At 39.8% G+C, this 24,566-nt stretch overlaps 2 protein-coding genes across 4 annotated transcripts in view; one reads left to right on the top strand and one right to left on the bottom strand.

Moving 5' to 3' along the window:
• Positions 1-313: 313 nt before the first annotated feature.
• LOC103386516 (gamma-glutamyl hydrolase) lies at positions 314-7,191 on the bottom strand. Of its 2 annotated transcripts, none has more exons than XM_008320823.3 (10): positions 6,996-7,191; positions 6,653-6,843; positions 5,719-5,833; positions 5,400-5,450; positions 5,020-5,104; positions 3,765-3,903; positions 2,991-3,097; positions 2,192-2,282; positions 1,966-2,103; positions 314-1,296 (listed from the first exon to the last, which is right to left on the bottom strand). In XM_008320823.3, the coding sequence occupies exons 1-10, from the start codon at positions 7,049-7,051 to the stop codon at positions 1,175-1,177; spliced, it is 1,095 nt and encodes a 364-aa protein (XP_008319045.2). In that variant the 5' UTR covers positions 7,052-7,191; the 3' UTR covers positions 314-1,174. The 2 variants fall into 2 exon arrangements, with proteins under 2 accessions (XP_008319045.2, XP_016891829.1); XM_017036340.2 differs by having other exon boundaries at positions 6,947-7,190.
• A 2,568-nt stretch (positions 7,192-9,759) lies between these two features.
• Positions 9,760-24,566, top strand: part of grip2b (glutamate receptor interacting protein 2b) — a 90,132-nt gene continuing 75,325 nt past the window's right edge. For both annotated transcript variants that reach the window (XM_025060259.1, XM_017036945.2), the window contains exon 1: positions 9,760-10,192. In XM_025060259.1, coding sequence (XP_024916027.1) covers positions 10,138-10,192 — 55 coding nt within the window. In that variant the 5' untranslated portion in view covers positions 9,760-10,137. The remainder of the gene's footprint in view (positions 10,193-24,566) is intronic.

Below are 24,566 nucleotides of genomic sequence, written 5' to 3'. Positions count from 1 at the left end.
TAACTTCTAAACCCGTTGACCAACAGCTTGGTCCTTAACCTGAGCAGCAGCATCAGTCAATGATGATTATTAACACCTGTGTAGAGTTTATGCTTAATCACACACACCTGGACGTAGTCAACTACAACCATGGAATATGAAGCTGGTGAGAGGGTGGACTTTTATTTGCTTGTTTATATATATATATATATATATATATATATATATATATATATATATATATATACATATACATATATACATATATATATATATATATGTGTGTGTGTGTGTGTGTGTGGGTGGATTACTGTATTCCATAAAGACATTTAAATTATTTATTTTAAATAATTTATTTGTGACAAGAATTACACAGGTATATAGTTGTGTATATCTTATTTTGAATATACTCTTCATGATTGGTAGACATTAAAAAAGACAGACATAAACACAGGATTAGTCAGGTTAGCAACTTCAACACATTAATGAGCTCATTTTCTTTGACATTGAGTCTAATTACTGCTGGTCGTCAGACTGGAGATCTGAAGAGATTGGAACCAAATGCACACGTGGTCAAGATCAAGACAAATGTGTGAGGGTTTCCAGCTTCACAGTTTATACATGTACATTCACACCTTCACTCCATTTACAATCATTTATCTGATTATAAAATACTCAATATTCAAAAATATAACGTGACCCTTTAAGCTTTTTTAACACAGCAACCTGTGGGTTTAGAACAACCCTGCCACAGATTGTTTTCAAAGCATATTAAGACACTATTTTTGTAGTTGGTCATGTGACCCATCACTGCTGTGTAAACCTACACTACAAATTTACCTTCACACGCAGATGACAGCCATTGATTATCTGAGAACTAGAAAGATAAAGTTTTATAATATCAGTTTTTCTACAGTTGTTATTGCACTAAAGGAACTTGACTATCACATTATCACAGAGCAAACCATAGATTTTATATAAGAACTGGACAGAGCTATTCCACTGCGAAGGTAAAGCCCCTCATACTACAGAACGAGACCTGGGACTCACGGGTGAGACAATGAGGTTATGAAGAAAATTATTATTATTACAAAAAAAACCCTGTCACCATAGACCTATGTACAAGTGATGTCACTTCCAAACCGTCCGGCTATGCTAGTTCGACATTGTTTGTTTGTTTTTCTTGTGTTGGCTGTCAGTCAAAGTAATAGTTCTGAATGAAGTAGAAGTCCATGCTGGTGAAGACGGGAATGTACTTGTAGATGAGCGCCTTCTCCTCTTCCTCCACACTGGGGAAATGATGGTTATTCTTCATGGCTGAAGAAGACCAAAACAAGGGAAAATAGGAATTAACAATCTAATTTTTTGTGTGTGTGTGAAATACTGCTTATGTTATGTACCTACAAGGGTCAAATCCACATATAGAGCTGCTGCCCCTTCGACTTATATTGTATACAAGTCCTATATGATTAAATACATCGGTATATTTCTGTCTAGAAGATAACATCTTTGTCCATTTTCAGTTTTTTTGATAATGTGAATTTAAAGACTTTTTAAGAACTCTGCTCTACCATGCACAGTTTATATTCCTGAACTGATTCAAATTCACTTTAAGCTGCTGTTGGCATATTGCGGCCACAAAGAAATTATTAAGCTGAATCCAAATTAAAATGTTAAACATTGTAACTTGGACTGGAGATGTGAATGACCAAAAAGGGTGATTGAACGTGGGCAAATTTATAAACATTTCTGACGCACAATGCAGTCCTGTAGGTGGCTGTACTGCATGTAAAGTTCCTTGCTGGCTAAATTTTAAAAAAAAAGGTTTGTTGCATCAAACATAGTTTTTTGATAAAAATGCCATTAACGACCTAGAAAGCCCTGTTATTGTAAGTCATATGTTATTAATGGGCCTACACTACTCCATATAAAAACCTGATAATGACAACAGTATTCTAAGGCCACAGTGGAGACATCAGATGTTACCTTCAGAGACAAAGAAGCTGGCTGTGTAGAAGGACGCCTTGGTGGCAGACGTGGTGTGAACCATCCCTGGTTTGTCGAGCCACTCAAAGGGACTTTTTTCTGGATGATACTGAACTGCATAAAATGGGTAACGGTAGGCTGAAGAAAAGACAAGATTTAGTCAACATTTACTGAACAGACTGTTAGTTTGTGTTAGCTCCACAATTAGCTCATCTAAACCCTTTACCTTCCATGGAAGAGATGAACTCTGTCTTCCCATCAGTGTTGGTCGACAGGATCTGGTAGAATTTCTTCAGCTTTGAATTTTGGCTGAAGTTCTGTTGGTTGAAGAACACAATAATATTCAGTAAATACACTGTAGTGTGAAAAATATATATTTGAGTATCCTTCAACTATATATTTACTGTATACTGTATAACTGAAGTCTGAAGACACTGAGGCTTTTCATCACTAGGAATGCGTTTAATCAGTTTTCAGTTTGAGGTCATACTGTCTGTGGTCACATGACCAAAGTCTTCCTTATCTGCAGTGTTGCAGGTAGAGTAAGTACAAATATCTTCCAGGTATCATCATGTCAGAACACACCAAAAGCTGTGTATTTTATTCAGATAACGCTTAAACACCATGACAACCTAAGTTAGTTTATGTTTGTTTGTTCTTCAATTAAGTAAGAGTTCAAAGGCCTCAGGAGGCGGCTGTTGTTTTGTCAAAAACTAGGTCTAAATCTTTATATGTCTGTTTCCAGTATCAACTATTAGAAGTAATTGTGATTACTTACAAACAATTGTTATTACTCACAATAATTAATTAATTAATATGATAAATCAACCTTTACAAATATGACTTATTTGCTGTGTATTGCTTGACCTGACAGACCAATATCAGCAGGTAGAGGTCAGTGTTTCTCACCTGTTTTAATTTGTGACTAATCCAAATGATGGAATTATCAGTATTAAAAAATGTCAAAAGGAATATACAAAATCTTCACTAAAATTACTAATACTGTGCAGAGGAAGATACAGTACCTGCATCGACAGACTCCAGCTGTGGAAGTTTGAAGTAATGTTTTCTTCAGCCAGAGCCTGTAACAGGTCCTTGGGAAAACCTCGGAAAAGACGACTGGAGCGAGCCTCTGGAAAAAATGCACAGATTTGAAGTGAAGCCAACGCTGGAATGTCATAATTAGTTTTCTTTTAAACTAAACTTATGGCATATAAACTTTTGGCAGTTTAATCTTATTTAGGATAAGATAAGCTAACATAAAAAACACATCAATATTATTAAAATACGTTTGAACATAGAAACTGAATTGTTACATTTTTAACCAATCCCAACCCTACCACTAACAGGCCTAACAAAGCCTGATCCTAATCGTTGAACTTTTTAAATAAAAACGGTCCCTTCATTGAAACTATGACCTAATATTTACACTAATTCCAGTGAAACATTCCAACGGTCCCAGAGTAACATTCAAATAATTCCTATTCACAGTTGTTGGCACTGTTGGCACAGAATGTTAGAAATGTTTGCTTTCTAGGGTGCATCTTCTTACTCTGAGGCCCACGCTGCGACATGCAAGAAACAGTAGATCATGGAAAACATGACCATGACACTAGTTTGGAACTGGAACTGCCTGAGGAGCAGCATGTTTAACTGTCTGTAACGTGATCAAACAATCCAGCCCTCCAGGAGTAGGTAAGAAGCAGTATATTAGTACTAGGGCAAGTTTAAAGAAAAATAATTTAACAAAGTCAAACTCTTCTTAACTCCTGCATTCAGAAAGGAACAGAGGAAAATACCTCGTGTGAAGTTGAGAGGCAGAGCTACGCTCTTGGTATCTGTCAGCGTCAGCAGGTTCTTGTTGGCTGTGAAGACTGACAGCTGCTGAAAACCCTGGCAGGTTCCCCAGATAGGGAAATAGTCCTGGTCATTGTTTGCCTGCAATGAAAGACAGAAAGGTAATTACAGAAGTGACTTTTGTTTTTCACTAAATCTGTCTAAATATTTTCTTTATATCCTTTATATCCTTTTCTAGTATATTTCAGTTAAATTAACTATTAAAACCACAGTAACTAAATTAGATAGCTGGAGTTTGGGGCTCAAATCTTCCATTCTATGATCAAAGTAAATATGCATTCATTCTAGGGTTGTGTATCAATCAACTGCGATCAATATGTTGCGATATAATGTGATATTACAGGTACAGTAATATATTAAGTTTTTTTATTATTTAAATGTAAAACTGTCAGCATAGTGAACACACAATGCTGTTCCATGTCGAACGTCAAGATTATTACAATTGGAACAGCAGAATCTACATTGTTGATGGCTAGAAAATAAAAAGCAAAATAAAATAGCAAACGTCATGACTATTTGCATGTTAATTGATAATAAAATATCAATATAGTGCTGTAGAATATCAATTTGGTACTGTGATATTAAATATTGTGACAATTCAATGTATGGATATTTTCTTACCTGATTCAATCATAATTTTCCATTGCTTTGAGATGGAAATGCTAACATATAGTAAACCACTAACACATTGTGAGGCCAAAGTGAGGCATTATGGATATGAGTGGTGCTTGTTTAAATCAGGGTCACTTTTACACCTCTGACAATTTTGGATTTCTTGCGACTTGTAATTCTAAGTTTCTCTGCATGTATCCCAACTCATTTTGGACCGCTGTGAGGTTGTGTTTTGACCACAAGTGACCCGTGGGCCACTATTTGAATAGTAGTTACAACGCTCTTTATTAGATGTTATTCGATTCTGAGTTTTGCTGCTTTCTTCATTGCAGTGACTGAGTGAAAAAAAGAGACTTGCACCAAAATGGGAACACGACCCCTGCAGTGACCTCCCCCATTCACCCCCGTCATAGAGATTTTCCACTTAAGGCTGTGTTGACACACATCAGTCACAGCCCTGAGATGACTTTTCCCACAGACACTCCCCACAGACTTTGAAAATTCAAACAAAAACCACAGAATGAAACCAAAAACTAAAAAAACAGTTCAGTCCAAGTCAGAGCAGGACTCCTGGTTACCAGGTACCTTCAGAGCCAGTTTGTACAAGATCTTGGCAGCACGGCTGTACTCGGATGTCTCGATGTCTACGTCTCCTCCTGGCAACAGCAGCCTGAAAAGAAGCGGAGGGGTCAAAGATCAAACAGTTAATTAAGTAACCAATTCAAAAAGCTGCACTGAAATTCTGTACTTTAAAAAAAAATGTTTCTTTTACTTGTACTTTACTTCAAGAGTTGCTTTTCCTTTTCATTCATGCACACGTTGCAGTTCAACACATCCAGCAGCAGCAGTTGTATTTTACATAGATTTTTTTGCCTTCATTTTTTACAATAATAAATCCTTGGAGAGGTAATCGGACTAAAATCTCACTGTGTTGTAATGATAAAATAGAATATTCTTCAACTTACCCGTTTATTGATTGGAACAACTTAGTGTACTCCGCCTCTGTGAGATTGATTCTGTCGCAAACGGAAAGGAATGACAGACATGAGTATCAGTCAACTTAGATGTTATTTTCCAGATGCTGCTCATCTGTTGTTTCTCAGGGTAAAGCAGTAATTGCACATTTATGTCACATGCCAAACTTGTCCAAATCATGTAATTGCTTTCCATTATCATTATACTTGCCTTTTCCCTGCTGTTCCCACATTTCTCCAAAAATAGCAGAGAAAAGGCCTGGACTAGACACACTAGATAAGATTGCTTATCTGATGATAGTCTGAGTACCTGATTGGTGCAACCCTGGCCCCAGAACCCTCCAGGTATTTCACATATGAGGCAGCTATGTAGGAAGAACCCTGAGCAAATATGTCTTCAGGTAGGTTTTCCTGGGCCAGCACACCTGAGCAGAATAAAAGAACAACTATACTAATATAATTTGTTAAAGTTAACGAGTTTGTCATTTTTAAATTAAAGCATAATTTGTTTTAGAAGACACAGCAGGTTACAGTATCACTATATTACTTGACAAAACAAACATGTTCGTAGTTATACTGATGACATGCATCTTTGTCTGTGCTTAACCTCTAATGTCTACTATTTACAACCAATGGAAAAAAAACGTAGAAAATGTTTGTAAAACACAAACGTGTTTTATAAAAACATGTTTACAAATCTAGCCCTGTGTTCATTTGTTAATTGAGTCTTTCAGTCTTTAACCTTCAACCTTTAAAATTATCAATATTGTAACGAGAGCAGAGCACAATCTGTTTTGGTTTAGTCTCCCAAAACTGGGTAAATGATTATGTAAGTTTGTTTTTATGTATGTTTGTACGTATGTATGTATATATGTATGCGTCTATGTAATACACATATTTTGAAATATATATAGAGAGTAAAACTCGAAACGCTTAAAACCACAAACACGTTGATGTCCATACATGTGTGTATATATGTAAATATATACACTGTACTGTAATTTCAGGTCAAATCTATATAGATTAATAGATTTTATAGATTAAATGTTTGATATATATACTCAAAATAAGAAATCTGACCCCTACATTCCCCTTGCCCCCCACATTCTAAGCTAAATCTGGGCCTGTTCCCGAACGTTCTTCGTGTCCGTTGCATAAGAGCGACTGTAATCCACAGAGCGGACAGAGAACTAAGTAAAGACAAGGACGGACACACATTAGTGTGACATTAGTCCAAACCTTACCGATGATGGGTCGGTCATTAAGTCGACTTCCCTGCGCTGCACATACATTAGAACCGCACCAGAGACACACGACCACCACCAGCAGTGGCAGAGCTGCAGCCTCCCGGCACATCCGCAACCACATGTCGCAGAAAAGAGATGGAGGAGCAGCGCTTTTTCTATGGAGGCCTGGTGAGGATGGAGGTTGATGTCTGTGAAAGAACAGCAAATGAATAAATATCTATCAGGATAAATCCTTAAAGATAACAGACATCACTGGAAAATCCCAAAATATGCAGTAAAAAAGGATCTTGCTTCTGGATGACGATGCTATCAGACTAAATACGTTGTTTCTCTCCCCCACCGTCTTCTTGTCATCCGGCTCTTATTCTCACACGCTGTCGTTCTACCCTGAAGCATCAGAGAGTCGGAGCCAGTCACGTGTGTGTGTGCCTACCACCGACACGTATCACAAACCTCCCTTTCTCCCTGTCTCCGACCGGTCAGATGGGTTTCAATACCAGACAGGATCCGGCCCCTCCTCCTCCGGTTAATCAATGAAACTCAGGTAGAAAACACATCCTCCCCCTCCTTCTCCCCTCTTTTATAGTAGAAACTAGTGATATGCAGGACTTCTACTATTATTATTATTATTATTATTATTAGTAGTAGTAGTAGTAATAGTAGTAGTATTACTGGCCAACGTAGCAGCCAATCAAAGACGTTAAAATAATAAAACAAGAAATCTTAAAACATAGAGACATTTTAACCAACCAGAGCGTTCAGAGTACTGTATCAGGCCCTTCACAAGTTGATGTAATTCATCAAATAATCAAAACAAGTTTCAGAAAATACCCAAATAATTTACTAAATGGCGTGACATAGTGCAGTACTCACTACCCTCTAAAGAGCGCCACAGTCCGGGACACTGCAGTAAGGACATTGTGTTTTACTTTGTGTACACTGTATGTGTTCGTTTGAGTCAGCAGCTTGTACTGCAAGTATTTTTATGGTTCACCGACTTCCTACAGTTTCTATACTGCAGAGACGCACAGCACATACACAGTACTTCTAGTAATTTACCACAAGAGGTCAGCATTTCACTAGTTTTTCTAAAGTCTGTGGTGACGCTCGTGAGCATCGTGAGCAGTTATTGTATTAAAAGTCGTGTCTTTTACCGCAGACTGTAGCATTTACTGTATCATGAATAATATTTTTACAAAAGGCTCTCACTGTTTTTACTGTACTATGAAGACAAAGCGTGCTCATACGGAGGCAAACGTCCATCAGATCACAGTGGTCAAGAGCTTTGTCAAATGAACTCAATGAACGGTCAACACATTTTTATTCTGATTAAAATATAATTTTCCAAACATATTAGAACATTAGAGTAAAGACGACAGGCCAAGTTCTTAAAGAAAGTTTTACTGACTGATGAGACAAAACACCCGTCAAACCAAATTGAACAGGCAAAGTGTGGAGTAGAAGAGTCAGGGCTCATGCTCTAAATCCACCTCATCTGTTAAACCCAGCAGTGGTTCTGTGGTAGTCGTGCGGCTGCCAGCAGTACTGGTGTCCTGCCATTGTTTCCTCTGCTGACAGATTAATGCAGAGTTCTGCTGGAGCTCTCTCTGCTCCGACTGAGTCGAAAGCATCAAACACTTCTCACTTTTAGCTGAACAGTCGCCCTGTGTCATACATACAGAAGTACCTGAGGGCCGCCCAGGGTGGAGAGCTGCTCCGTCCTTGTTTGTTCAAGATGATAACCTGCTGCCGAGCATCAGTATTATCTCCACCAGAGGTTGTCTGTCCGTGAGCAGCATTAATGAAGCAGCCTAAGGTGGATGTGGACGTACTTTTGGAGATGTAGTGATGAAACTCTAAATAAAGATTTATGTTTTTTAAATTGTGTTTATCCCCAAGGTCAACTTAATCAGATATTGTTTCAAAATTCTGCAAAACACGTCTCTGCCTTAGCAATCAATAATGTTCTCATTATTATATAAAAAAACAACTAATGTGAAACTTTAAATCTCACTAACCAAGGTACTATATAAAATTTCCATTCTGTTTCAACAAAACAAATTGCCCAGAAAGGGTGGCTCGCCCCCTACTTTTGGAACCAGAGTACTCACCACTGTGTGGCCACATTTACAAGATTATGATACTAAAAAAAGACGTGCAGATAGATTTTAATCTCCTTTTCCGTGGCCTGAGGACAGTACAGAACCATCACCAGACGAAGGAGAAGAGTCTGTTCCAACCCCTCCTCTGTGATTGAACTCTGATGTTCTCTGAAGCTCCACAGAGACGGAACCAGGGAACGTGGTGTCGATGAAGGAGACGGCAGAGCAGCCTGTGGTTATATTCCTCAGTTCTCCTCTTGAACATAAAGTGGGAGAATATAAGTGAACGATTGTGAATCACCAACATTGTTTTGACTAAAACACATTAAGAAATGGAGGGAGGGAAACTTGAACTGCAGGAGCATCAGACACATACAGTATTTTCAGAATGCTGTTTGAATGCATTGCTTTTTTTCCCCCTATAGAGTCTCAGATCTCAGGTATGCTGAAAACGTTCTCCTCTAACCAGAACTTTATTTGGACTAGTGAAATATGGCAGTGAAGGCAACAAACTTCTTTGAGATGGAGAAGCACGGATGATGATTTAAAAACTGCTTTAATTGATTTGCATGGGACTGACTCCTGCAAAGAATGTACCGCATTTAAAAAAATATATGCAGTGTGCTTATATCTTTATTAAATAGCTACACAATTAGCTGGAGAGCAACAGGTGAAACATTGGTTTCAACTTTGTCTTCAGCGCCCCCTTTTGTAGATAGGACGTTGTTCCCCACCAACATTCATCCATGAATGCTGGCTACAGTGTGTTAGTAGGACTGGGTTTGACTCCATCTACAAAATAACATCCCATAGTTCCAGGAAGTAAAGTGTTTATTAAAATAATTGTTTATTAAAAATAATTCAAAAAACAACTTCATGGTGAGTGTTTTTGTTATACTTTCGCTGTGGTGCATTATATTTAACGCGAAAATAGAAAATGGATAAACCGTGTATACGTATATGTGTAAGTTGAGTGTATAAATGAGTAAGGGGGCGGCAAAGGGGGAAAGAGGGAGAGAGAGAGGAAGAGAGAGAGAGAGAGAGAGAGCAGTGGCGCAGCAGCGGGACCGACAGCCACCCGGACCATCAGCGGGGTCGTTGCCGGAGAGCGCAGCCGCCGCAACTCAGCCTTTTATTAGAAAACAGAGGGAAATACTGAGGAGGAAGAGAGAGAGAGAGAGAAAGAAAGAAGAGCCGGAGAGAACAGAGAGTAGAGGGAAACACGTCACACTGTCAGCAGTGTCACCACCTCCAGTGGACAGGAGCTACTGCTCTAATTATCCTCATCTTTAACCACCACCACCACCACCATCATCATCATCGTCGTCAACACCATCAGCAGTAGCATCTAAACCTGTCCTCCTCCTCCTCTTCATCACCATGCCTGGTTGGCGGAGGAACCTCACTTTCTGTCTGCAGCGGATGCACGAGGAAGGTAAGGAGGAAAAGTAAATGGACAATTACTGGCACGTGTGTGTTTGTGTGGCGTGTGAAAGAGAGAGTGTGTGATAGAGAGAATGCGGGGGCGTGTGTGTTAGTGCACGGTCGAAGAGGCTTCCCTTGCTGCTGTGTTGACGTGAGCACGTGTGTTCACGGAGTCACTCCAAATCTCTGCTGTGTTTTTGCCTGATGTGTTTGGACTTTACTGGATCAGCGGAAGTGTGTGTATGTGTGCTCTTACTCTCGCTGCGTTTGCGCATGTGCTAATCGAGAAACACCTGCAGGTTTTGGTAGTGGTGTGTGCAGATGTGTGCACGCGTGCGTTTGGGGTTTGTGTGCAAAGCTGCTCAGTGTGTGGGGAGGGGGCGGGTCGACCACGCTTGGCTGGGGCCGTTGAAGTTGCGCACAATGCGCACATGTGTCACATCGGGTTTGTTGCGCCGTCTCAGCCGGGGTTGCGCGTATGTGGCAACTCATGGTTGCCGTTTGGCGTGCGTGTTTGTGCGCGTCACAGAGGATGAAGGAAAGAGGATTGGAGGCTGTGAATTGGTCCTGCAGCATGAGTACAGCAGGAGGCAGGCGCTGCTCATGTGCTTCATCTGGAGGGTGCACTCCGGTGCGTGGTATTGCGCAAAAATGGGAATGTATCTGATCAGACTGTGATTGTTGATGACGGCCCACTCGTTTGTACTGTAGGAGGCGCTGGAGCGTCTCGTCATTAGCAGCTGATCGGTGGTCTGTGTGATCCATGAGCTCAGCGCCACCTACTGTGGCTCATGCTATTGTTTCACACCACCTCAGATTAACCAATTTGACTGAGGTTAAAAAATAAACACATAAAACAATTAAAGTGTTAATTGTCTGACACAGAGGGAGCAAATCATGAAACTGATTTTTATTTTAATTGTATGACACAAATTCACAAATCACATTGTACTGTACTTTAACTGACAGATCCAGACTCAGAGTGTGCAGCTGGTATAAGAAAGGAAGGGGAAATGGGGGAGAAAGGGAGCAGATAAACAACCACGGGATTCAAACACAAACCACAGGGTTTGTCAGATGTGAAATGTTAAATCGATAGTCGATAAGTGGGGCAACTGGACGGTCTTGGTTTCTGCCCTTTCTTGCCCCTACGTAACTGCTTTTGATAACATGAGCAGATTGATGGAGAACGTAAATATATAAAATAATAAAGATAAATATTATAATGAATAATAATGACAACAGCAATATATAAAATAATAAAGATAAGTATTATAATGAATAATAATGACAACAGCCTCAGGTCTGGAAGAAACAAAAGAAAAAACATTCACAGAAGAAAAAACATTTTTTGTGTTCTGTATGGTCGTGTACGTTACAAAACGTAACACTCTAGGCTTTAAGGCCAATGTCGATAAAATATTTTAGTTAAAAATGTTTGAAAGTGTTCTTTGGTTCAGTGACATGACTCACTGATTCACAGTGTCAGGGTCACGGTCTCAGTGGATTAGTTCTACACCAAATGCAGTTCATGTTCCGAAGGTCAAATGAGAGTCAAATTAAAAAAGGAAACAGGATTAAAGACAAAATGAAGACACGGACGGGCAGAGATGGAGTTAGCTCCGTCCACAGTTCTTATCAAGGAAGGAGGAAGTCCCATTAATCAGCTGAGCAGACGACCCAGTAATGTGGAGGAAGGCTAAAGTGTGTGAGTGTGTCATTAGGTGGAAATGTGCGACTAAGCTCCAATTCCCAAACCTGCTCTTAATAAGGCTTACGTGGGTTTATCACTGATGGATGTGGGAGACGAGGGGAGAGGAGGGGTCTGAGAGAAAGACAGGAGGTGCTGAGAAAGAGGAGGGGCTGATACATAAATGTAGATGGAAGATTTGAGGTTCAAGGGTTTGGTCATCCAGTGCAGAGTGGAACTTTCTTCGATGAAATACAGATTTCAAGGGTTTGGTCATCCAGTGCCATCCAGTGGAACTTTCTTCGATGAAATACAGATCCACAAGAAATCATGTACAAATGAAGTTCTGTATACTGAAACGAAAAGTACACAAAATGGCAGAGCATGGAGTGCTTGAGAACGTGCAGAAGACTGTAAATGAGTAAAATTGACAATGTGGAACGACAGAGAAAGACCTTTTCATGAGATAGCTGTTTGTTTGGTTTTAAATTTTTATTGATGTACTACTATTGTCAGTGAGATGTACTGCAGTAGTACTGTACCAGTGTGTAGAAACAGCCCAACTCCAAGGACAAGACTGTGAATTACTTTTATCACTGTGATCAGAGTTCTTTATCTAGTATTTATTATTGTTAAAAACTCAGAACAAAACAGTGCTGTGTTTTTTTTTTGTTTGTTTGTTTTTTTTCAGGTAAACTGGTGAAGATGGGTGGGTTCACTGAGCTGTGATGCTGATTAGACGGAGCATCAACAGCACGGTGTAAACAGACCTTTGGCTGCTTTTACTAATCTAACAGTGAATGCAGCTCGCAGCACAAACAATAACAAATGTCGTTAGTGTATGTGGTTTTGTCAGCTGAACCTAATTAACGTCATAGCTGACTTCTATTTTTTAGGTTAATATCAAAGAAAGCCTGTGCCACCATGTACTGTACTAATTCACTAAAAAATCTGATTGAAAATATTAAGTCCACAGTCTAAGGTATGTTTGACGTCACATCATCATCGACAGTGATGTGACATCAAACACAGCATGCTGCGTTCAAGGACCTAAATATATTTTTACACATTGCTGTGCACTCTGTCAATTATTGCTGTGGTTTAATCATCAAACAGAGCCACTGTGTCCTCGCAGCTGTCATGTGACATCTGTCTCAGTTTAGTCACGTAGACATTGGATGACGGTTCTGACTTGGTCAGACTTGGCTCTTCACTGTCTCATAAACATCAGATATTAAACAACCAGACCTTGGTCATTTGGTTTGGGGTTCAACGTTTATTGTATTTTGTTGCAGCGTCTCCTGACTGACTTTATTGATAAGTGATTGGTCCTGATCAGTCAATCATCCATGTGATAGTCATATTTTACCAGTGGAACAGCTGCGTATGATGCTGCAGTTGCAGTCATATATTGATGTCTTGAGAACTTCACATACATCACCTTTGGCAGCGAAGGTCAAATAATGATTAATACTCTAAATGATGCTGAGCCAGACATAAAACTCAGACTCTCCAAGAACTGTAAACTGTCCGAGTTAATGTGGACCACAGGCAGGGTGAGGGTGGGGTGGTGGGGTGGTGGCTCATGTGTTTTATGGCTTAGTTTTTGCATAAAGTTGTTTTTTTCTTCTTGAGTTAGGAACATTGCAAACGCTGCAGTGCAATCGTAAACACGCACACACGCACGCACATTTGCTTTCAGATCATTTCTGCTCTCAGTGACTTATAAAGTCATTCCACTGGTGTTCAGACGGAGCGTCTCATACGCTCACTGTGGTACCTCGGCCTATCAACATTCATTTTCACCTCTGGAAATCACACATGCAGCACTTTTAAAATAAAAAACGTCAACCAGTGATTGCTGTTTGAAATGACGGCTGTTACAAAAGAGCCTGGCAGAGCGCCACCTATACACACAGTGCCTTTCAACACTCAGGAATTTGTGTGAGTTTGATCCTAAGTTAGTAAAACTGCTAATGTTATCATACAAACACAGAAACTGGTTTCCTGTCTCAGTTTATAGCAATTAAATTCTCAACAACCTGTCAGTGATCACATCGCCCCCCGGAGGCAGACAGATGTGTTGTAGAGGTGCAGGTGTGTTTGGGTTTAGGTTATGATGAACTCCATTGTACATCCGTACATACAGTGGAAAGCAAATAGACTTCAAATGTTTATCTGTAGCGAATGTGACCCCCCGACCCCCCCACCCCCACCCCCAGGCTTCACACGTTCATACTTTGATTGTGCGTGTACAGTATAGTTTAAAGTGACTGAAGTACGAAACCATTGACCTTTCCAAAGGGCATACAGGATAAATATTTCCGTTTGCTCCGACATTTACAGTGAACTGTAAAGGAGAGTGACTTCACTAAGATGAGTGAGAATTCTGTTCTTTTCTGCCCCCTGGTGTGTCTTTGTGTGTCATGTATTCTCTCGCAGACTCGTGTGTGGGACTGTTGTGTGTCATTAGCTGGAGCTGCTACTTAAATCTCTAAAAGACGCTGCAGCGTCGCTTCAGTAAGTCACGTTATGAGGCATTTATCATTTTGCTTAATGGGGCAGAATATTTGTTAAACAGTTGGAGAATTATGTCTCGTGAAACAGCTGGTTTTGGCGCCGCAGCGAAAACATGGGGGCGTCGGTGTTATTAACAGTTTAGATGTTTATGGAGGACAGACGCTGGTGTGAGAGGACGCTCGTGGTTCTGACGTGGTCTGTTGATCAGAAAAAAGAACATTCCTGAGTGTGTGTGTACATGACGGCCAGCATGCATTTGTGAATTGAATAAATTAAAGGTACATTAAAAAATAAGCATCTGTGAGGTGTAAATATTGTTAGTTCCAAGTTTGTTGGTTTTTGTTTTATTTATATATGTATATATATAATTGTTTTTACCTTAAACCAGTGTTAAAATAAAGAACAACAATTAATTTTACCAACTAAACTCATTAATGTTAAAACATGTCTCCAGTCTGTCATCCACAATTAAAGCAATTTCACCATCCACTGGTCTGCTGTGGTAACAACACGATGATATGTGGGTTTAAAGGATTAAAGAGGTAGAACACATCTGTTTTATTTGTTTAGGTTTGTACAGACCTTTAAAATGAGAAATTCACTGAGCAAATACAGCTCTGTGTCTGTATTTGTAGTGATTTTGTAGTAATTTGTAGCAGAATCTGATTTATTTTGTTTTTGTTTAGGGTCCTGACAAGATGTGCTATGGAGGAATGAGTGTACGTGTGTTTTTTCCTGGTGAAGCTATACCTGTGGGGACAATCTTTTTTTATTACATTTTTGGGACATCCTCTCCTTGTGGGGACATTGCAGTGTGGGTATTCTGAAGTTCAGGTTTTGGCTGGAAGTTTGGATGATTATATGATTATTTGTAATAGTTAAGGTCAGAGTAGGGGGCTTGAGGATGTGTTGTGTTTATGTTAAAAGCTCACAAAAACATACATTTCTATGGAGATGTGTGTCGGAGAGCAACCGAGAGAGCGACAGAGGAAAACATGGAGCTGTAGGTTAGCAGTGGGAGTGAACGGTAACGCTCTCTCAGTCATAATGGGATCGTACGATGACTCATGCACAGTGAAACATTCTGGTCTTTCCTCCTCATTTCTCCTTTTTCCTTTTTTTCCCCATCAAATCCCAGGCTCTCCTTTTTTCCGCATCCTTTTCTAATCTCTTTGATTTTCCTCTTTTCTATTTCCTCTCCGTAAATATACCTCCCTCTCTCACACTGATCCTAATGTTGGTTTTCACCCGCTTATTGTTGTGGAGAATTCTCATCCTCCTGAGTATTTCCTGGTCCCCTGTGCATCACTACACGTTTAATCCCTGTCATTAAGAGTCCCCATCACTGTAACAGCATCACTCCTAAAACATAACAACCCTCCTGCTCATAGTAGACAGCAGCTGTTTTGTCACTTTATGTATTGTCTCATCAATCTCATTTTGGGAATTAGACAGAATGTCCAGATGATGCATCTGACGCTGCCAGGATTCTAATGACAATCTATTAAATGTAGCCCACTGACATTTAAAATCATCAGGAGAGACAAAAAATGTCATTCCTAAGTTGGTGGACTTTTTAATGTATTCCATTTTATATAGTACTTGAATTACTTTGCCTGAATCTTTATTTTGGCACTTTCATTGTGACAGATAAGTGTGATACATGCTGTGGTGTATCTCTTTATTCATGAAGTAATAAAGTACTTCTCGTCACATCCTTTAGTTTAGTTGTATACACTTGTACACATGTTTTGCTTCAGGTCCACATATCCCTTGTAGCGCCTCCTTTGGCAGCCTGTGTCGGTTTCAAAGACAGTAAATTTCCTCATTGTAGGACGGTAAAGGTAAATAATAAATTATTGTTATTGTTTCTATCACTAACGACTCAATTATTGTTATTGTTTCTATCACTAACACCCTGCTGACTCAGCTGCTCAGTTCCATACATCAGGTGGCATTAATGATGACCAGCTGCACTGACATTACACAGTCAGGTCAAGTCCAGGCCTGGAAGAGTGAGAACACATGGGCAGTGATTGATCACTCTGCTCTAACTGGCCGTCTGGTGGACACGTCTGGGTTTGAGGGTTGATCCCCAAAGACCAAGACCTGAAACACTCATCCACTGTTTGGCCATGTGTAATAGGCATATTTTTAGTCTTTCTGGTAACAGTTTACCTCTTGACATAGTTCTCAAAACTACAACTGGCAGGTTCTTGTGACAGACCTCAGAAGATTGTTTTTCCCACCTTTGGGCCTCACACTTTTTCCTTCCTCAGGTAATGGACGAGTGTAACAGACCCGCCGTCTGTCTCTCCGCCTCTGTCTTGATTAAAGTGTGCTGTGCTTGTCCTGGGCTGATTGCTTTTTGAAGTACTCCACTGTGTGACGGAGCTTCACACCTCTGAACCTTGAAAGCAATTGCATTTGTGTTGACTTTTTTCCCCATGCTTCTTCAGCCCTCAGACATATTTGAGGTGTTGTCAAAGGTTGTCAAGCCTCAATGACGCATTGCTGAATTTAGTCACTAAAAAAACAACAGGAAAATAAACTTTGTTTTTGCAGAAGAATGTGTTTTACTGGTCCAAACTTAGCTCTGGCCACCGAGGGCCTGGGGAGTGAGTTTTTTTTTTGTTTTTTTTTGTCAGTAGGAGAGTGACGTGGGTTTTTTAAAACACCGTTGCAGAACTAAAGCTATAATGTCCAATCGGCTAACTTTAGCTGAGGTTCTAATTGCATTGTCCAGACACGTTACACTTATTTGGTTCAAATCAGACTTTTATTAATTAAAAGAAATTTCCGTGACACTTTTCTTTTAGATCCGACCCCAAATAAGTCTATTTTTAACGTTTCATTAGTTTTATCGTGTCTTTTTTTTTATCCATCATCTGCGAAGCTCCAATAACAACTAATCTCTCTTCATGCAGCAGTAATGTTGGACTTCCATTTAGTCCTTATATATTTCCTTGGAGTTGAACACAGACTTAGGAGAACTGAAGGTTTTCCTTTACTCTGTCACCAAGGTCTTCTGCCAGTAGGCATGTTCTGAGTCTTATTGTCAGTGTACATACATTGTACCACAGATGGCGACCTCTCAGTGCAAAATACAAGAATAACTAAAAAATAGAATAATGTAATTGATATACACAGATATGTGTAAAGCTGTGACATGTTTACAGCTTTAGCTTCAAATTCGATTAAACTGTTTGTTTTTTTCTTTCCAAAACACAAATTAATGGAAAACAGCAATTCTCACTGAACGAAAAAATACGGATCAGTGCAATGTCTCCACTGCGTGACTTAACCCTAATCCATGCTATGGCCACTCTGCCCCCCACTTTGAGAACCTATAGAATAATACAGAGTAACATCTAGTATCCCTTTGAGTACAGGAATGGAATGGCAGGGTCACAGGTCAAACATAATACATACATAACATTGACATCAGTCCAATGTTCCTGGTTGTTTCAGTTGAAGTCTTTCTAAGGCAGACACTCCCCCGTCCTCCAGGGTGTTGATGTCCAGGTCTCCTCCTCTCTCACAGACCGCTGCGTCTGTGTACTTTTTAATCTGCATCTTTGTCTCCTGTCGTTATCTATTGGCAGAGGCATTCATTTGTCTCGGTCAGGTTGATTTATCTACGGTCCTTTTCATTTGTCCTCGCTGCGTCCTAAATTTAAATCACTCATTGCCCCTGCACTGCCCATTGACTAACTCTCTGTCTTCTATATAACGACACGCTGCTACCTCCACACTGTTCTTCCGCAGTGGACTCTGTTATAGCACTGCCCTGTCAGTTTGAGCTGTGATCCCTCATGTTCTGCCTCTATACTCTGAGATGATCTGACAAAACCCTGTCTTCTGTGGTACGTTCTAAATTGTTCCACTGGTTCCTGCTGCTCTTCTCTCTGTAGGTTTTCTTAGTTCTGTAGGACACAAGTTATAGAATTCTTCCATTGTCACTTTACTCTGGATGTTGCTGACCAGCTATTATGAATGACATCTGATTCAGCCCCGTCACTACAGTTATACTTTAGAGAAAAGCCTTCAAGAACACAGTGGAATTATTTCTTACTTTTGCCTATATTTTCAGTGACCTACTTCCCATCTTTGAGGCTTCTCATCACTGTTTCAGTTGTTCTTCCCTATTGGTTCTACTTATGTGTGTGCAATTCAACGTTCCAAAACCCTGTATTAGATTAACTGTACGGATTAGGTTAATTAGACACTATCACCCGTGGTGATGGACAAGAGAATGGTCCAGGTTGTTAGGGTTAGTCACTATTTCCTGATGACTGCTGGGATTTTCCCCAGTTCCACCTATGACCCTGAAAAGGCTTCAATGGATGGATGGATGGATGGATGGGTGGATGGATGGATGGGGTGAGCCTTTTTGAAAATTATGAAAATTAAATTGAAAAGTGCTGGATGCTTTAATTGCAATAATGATGCAATTAAAAGCAGGCAGGGCTTACAGTAGATGTCTGTTCTGTGGCTCAGCTCCACACAGAGAATCAAGAGCTAAAGACAAACACCTTTACCGTAACAATAATTGTTACAATATGCTGATTAGCTTAGCTTCAGTGGAACATCTTTTACTGTTTACTGTCTACATTTACTAAGACATTTAGAGCTTCACCTTCAAAGTGTTTAACAGACCTTCAGACTAAAACATCGAGACATCTGAAAAGATACTTTATAAAATATATTAGATGTAAAAAACAGAAACATTTATCTGCCACATTTCTTTCTCTACCCGCTGCATTATGCCCCCAACATTCCGGAGCAGACTCTGAAGGCAAAACTCCACACTATTACACAAGTAAAGGATTTATGTGTGTGAGGGAGTGAGAGATTGAAGTGATAGAGTACGATATGGGGACAAAAAACATCTTAAGAAAGACTGAGATCTTCTTTCATTTTTAAAGTTTCATTTATGGAACAGCACAGCAACAGCTGATGTGTCCAGACTCAGAAATCTACGAGGTGTGTTCTTCCATGATAATGTGATGTTTCTACCAGGACTGTTGTATTGCTGCTAACGTTAGCTCAGGGGGTCTGTAGCAGGACTGTTTTAGGTGATGTTAGCCCTGGTGTTTGTACCAAGACTGATGGAGCTAGCTAGCTACCAGGTATAAATATTTTTAAGTTGAAACCGAAATGTTTTTGACCCCAGAATGTTTCAGCTGAATTTAGACCCAGAGAAGTTGACGGCATTCGTGCAAGAATGGGATGAATGACTTCATTATGTATAACAATGTGATTGTAACTTGATATTTTGGAAAAGGGCAGACCATACAGTTGACTTGCTGAAGAAATGTTGTCAAGATGACCGAAGAGCTTGCATTATTTTCATTTTATTTAGAAAAGTCTGTAAATGAAGCCTTGTTTTGGATTCTGGCTGTTGTTGGTTCGACGTTCCCGCCCATGCAGATTTCAGGCAGGTCTTAATTAGTTTTGAGTTAATTGAACGCCCACAAGCAGCTTATAAGTCTATTACTGGCAAAATTGTTTGTAGGCTGTGAAAGGATCACACACACACACACACACATACACCACAGCAGTACTTACCCTCCTGCATGTCCTAATGCTCGTGCTCCACTTTTCTTTACAATGCCAAACTAATACTTCATTTTCCACTGCTTCAAATGTGAAATAGGATTTTTCTCTACGAATTTAAATCCTCTTCTTTGTAACAAGTGTTAGACATTCTGCCAAAAAAAAGCAAAATATGCAAAATATCAAGGGAAAAAAACAGAGTAAAATGCTCTAATTTGTTTTCCTACACAAAATAAATGATAAATAATAAATGAATATCAGGTACCACAGTGACTGCGCGTACATGTATAGTCATATTCTGACTCCAACCTCGTCACCTGCCGGACTGATTGAAGTCCTCAGGTCACAGAGAGGGGTTTCATCTGTCTTCCCAAAGATAATGAGAGGATGTGGAGCAGGTGTGTGAGTGTCCTGAGGGGCAGTACATCAGAAACACACACTGTTAATGTTGAGCTGAGTAACACAGAAGGAAAGACTGACACCAGTTCAGTTTACTACCAGCTGTCTGTGAGACAGAAGTGGTGCCAGCATAACACGTTCCCCCCATGGGCAACTGTAACTGAGATCACCTGTGACCAATTTAATACGAACCAGAGGTCACGGCCGCCAAATACTGCTTCAGAGGGAGATTGAGTAGAGCTAGAATAGAAAGTTCTACCATTTCTAATAGCCTTTTGCATGGACACTTGGATTGGGTTAGAAAATTCTTTGTTGTCCCAGTAAAGGCTAATAACGCTCATCCCTGGGGCCCTGCGACGTATAAACATCACTGAATATTCACACACTGTCCAATGTGCTGCACCATTCAGGTCCAGTGAAGCAGAGCTTTAACAGTGTTTAATAAAGAAAAATATAAGAGACACTGAGGTTCACTAGTCTTGGAGCGATCGCTAGTAGAAAAGAAATCATTTATTATCATTTATTGAGACAGAAGTAACAGGATCACTGTGAACTCTTCTGTATTCTGTACTCAGTTTTTCTTTCTCTTCTTTATTATTAGAGATTATGTAATAAAGTTATTAACTGAGTTTGATCCAAAGTACATTACCTTGTACCTTATCTGTGCTGATCTCCAAGGTCTGAACAGAAACCTCACATTGGACATTTCACAAACTTGTAGTGCATCAGGAAATGTTAGCATGGATTCTAGTGTGGGCAATTGTGCCTCTGAGTCTGCTTTAGACCTGATATGATCTTAGCTCAAATGCTGACGTACTGAAATAATCCTGTCAGAGACATTAGGTTATTGACTTAATTGTAGGTTTTTTAGTTATTTTTCCAAAGTAAATATTTGTGTTTAACTTCATTAAATTAGTTATGCTCAGATTTTTTGGATCATGATAGGTTGAAATGATTGAATATGAGAATATACAGTGCATCAGTACCACTCTTTAAAACAGTTGAATTGATTCTCCATGACGTTAGACTTCACCAGTAGAGGGAAGCCTAAACTACAGGTGGATGTGTCACTTTGATAGTCATCCAACAAACCAACATCTGCTGAGGGCCTAATCTTTACATTTGGGAGGTCTTTGTGCCTCCTTATCTTCTGTGCTGGGTTTAATCTGTATTTTCTGTTTTCTGATCTCGGCAAAGCACTTTCTGACAAACATGTTTGATAAAAGCTCTGTGGAAATAAATTGAGTTTTCCTCACGGGGAACGCCAGACAAGAACGAGAGTTAGATCTAAAGATGTGGAACAAGGGCGGAAGGGAGGGGAGAGATAACAGTGTGGATCAGTTGAAGAGGAGAGGAGAAGGAATGATGAGAGGAGAAGGAACGAGGGAAGGAAGATGGATTACTGCACTGTGGAGAGATTAGGAAGAGGAGAGTGGTTTATTTTAAAACTGTTCCCAGGTAGAAAGATGAAACATTAATTAATATAGTTATAAGATAATTTGGTGAATATGACAGATGGTCACACAGCAGAAGAAGTGGTTTGTGCTCTTGCCTTACGGCACAGGTCATCAGAGTACTGAGCAGCAGAAAACCACTGCCTTACAGCAAAATGATCACAGATTTACTGTGTCTTTCTTTCTGCAGAGCTTGCATGTTCTGCCTGCAGTTCTGCAGAAGTTCTCTGGAGATATTATAATTTAGTTGTGTGTCTTTTTGGTAGCATGAATAAGCCACCTAGTGGTAATGTGGTTAGTGTTCTTACCTTACAGCAGGAAACACCCAGACATAATCATGTGATCAACATCTGATTATGCTGCCAGAAATTGGCTGTATCTTCATTGATACCCAGGCCTAAGAGTGAGTGAGTGAGTGAGTGAGTTCCACTCAGCTGACATGACTTTGGAGAAAGTGTGTTCTCTTGATCCATTCTGCCCTCTGAGCAGCTCTGTCTGTGAGAAAACATCAGCAGCAGTGAAACTCACATCTGTGCTGTAAGACGCCTGCTGCTCCACTGGAGCAGATCAGTAACTGACGGAGTCAGAGGAGGCCAGTAGGACCGGTCACCAGCCAGCTGTCGGTGCTTTGATTGAGGAAAACCAGGTGGTGCAAAATGTTCCAACTCTATTTTTAACATTTAAATCAACAAATCTCAACAGGCTTTTCCCCCAAATTGCCGTAAATCAATTGTAGTTTGAATACTACTGTGGAACCTTTAACCTTTAATGTTTGTGTGCTCATTATCCTGGTCAGGCCTCCGTTGTACTTAGGGAAATAACTTGCCAGTATTAGTACTATTGATTGATTGAAGTAGTTTGGTCACAGACCGTCTGTCACTCCAGGGTCTCCTTCAGTTTCATCTGACAGCTGGAAAATTCTGGTATTTAACCTGAAAACCTGAACACAGCCATTATAGCACAACAGTGGAGGGTAGTCTGGGAACTCTTCAGTACCTGGAACTGATCCATCCATTTCCTCTAACCTGAGGTTGACGGTTTCCATGTTGTCCAATGGAAACATGGAAAGAGAGTTAAGAGGGTTTTTCTTTCTTCTGAAGTATTCGTATCTGACTGAGTGTTAATGTTGAGGCTGAGGGTGTGATCCATCTAAGGTGCTGCTAACACTGTTACCAAGTTGAACACACGCTGAAGAATTTCTGTCACAGTGACGGTGACAGTGTGTCCACATGAGTTACAGTGTTGTTTGGTTTGTACTAATGTGGACAGTGTTGCTGGCTCTGGATGAATCAGCACAGGTTTGTATCACTGAGGATAAGTGTGTGAGATAAAAACCTTAATAAATAATTAAATAAATGAATAGGCAATGAGCCATGATGAAGTAATAGCCAGGAGCTTTGTCTCCAGCAGTCTTTCTCACTGTATACACACACACACACACACACACACCTTTTAATTTGCACAGCTAATTAAGACCCTATTTTGTTCTTGCTAATGCACATTTCCATTGACATCCTGTTCTTAATCAACAGCCTGGACAATTTATTAGCACCCAAACAACTCCAGCACTGAAGCAGCACACACACACACACAGAGAGAGAGAGAGAGAGAGAGAGAGAGAAAGAGCCACCGTATTAAAAGTAACGTACTGAAATTGAGTTGATAAGGGCATGTGATTCAGAGCAAAATAATTACCCCCCCCCTGCCCCCCCCCCTCACCCATAATTATTTAAATACCCTGTTTACAAAGTTTGGTAACTTCCTAAAAACTTCACTGTGAAGAAAATCACGTTCGAAACATTTAAAAAAAGAATTGTATTTCTTGAACTTGGGAGGTGGAGGGAGGTTAATAGTTTCTGTCTTTATTACTTTGTTGAACTGATTTAAATGTTAATATTAATAATTTACAATAACTTTGCAAAACTTTTCAATCTATTTCTACGATCCCTGATGTTAAAGCGGTCAAATGTCAGGGTCGTTAGCACTGTGTTCACCTTGATTTTTTTTTTTTTTATTTACATACCAGAACTACAAGTTTGGAGTACTGACAAGCATTTACTTCGACCTAGTTGTAACATTTTCCTCTGTCAACTTTGTAGAACTTGATCTACGGCCCATGGTCCATGAATCAGTGATTCAGAAGACTCCTGGTTCCTGTTTTTCCATGAAGTTGTTTATACATGCAGTCAGTGTTTTAGTCCAAACTGTCCCTCCTGGGCCCAAGGCCGTGGTCCATATGTTCCGTCATCTGTTCAGCTGGTGGCGGCCGGTATCTCACGAAAACATTACCATATAAATCCATTAGCATTGAAACCACTCATGTGTCTGCTGGCAGGATATACAGCAATGATTTAATTTCATTTTGTTAGTGTCAGCCACTTTAAAACTGTTGGTAAAATATGTGTCCTGCTGACGGTATCTGTTTAGTTTGTAGTGATGATATACTATACAGTGAAGATAGTTTACTGAAATATTATTAATGAATAATAATGTCCTAAGAGTGGAAGATCTATTTTCCTTTTATCTTTTCTTTTTCTTTTTTTCTCATCAGAGTTCATATTTGCTGTGACTACACGTTCCAGGTTGTGTTCTTTTTAAATATAGACAACAGCTTTATTTTTAGAATGTGATATGATGCTGTTTCACACCTAAAACCATTTATCTGTTTTCAAAGTCTTAAAGTTATAACTTTTTCAGCCTTTAATTTTTGTTGCAGTTTCCTAAGGCGTCGGTCGTTCAGTAGAAGATAAATGACTTCATGT

This window comes from Cynoglossus semilaevis, chromosome 11 (genome assembly GCF_000523025.1).
Source record: "Cynoglossus semilaevis isolate Cse_v1.0 chromosome 11, Cse_v1.0, whole genome shotgun sequence".
NCBI lineage: Eukaryota > Metazoa > Chordata > Actinopteri > Pleuronectiformes > Cynoglossidae > Cynoglossus > Cynoglossus semilaevis.
Note: the sequence above shows the minus strand (reverse complement) of the source record. Positions and strands in the feature narration are given on the sequence as shown.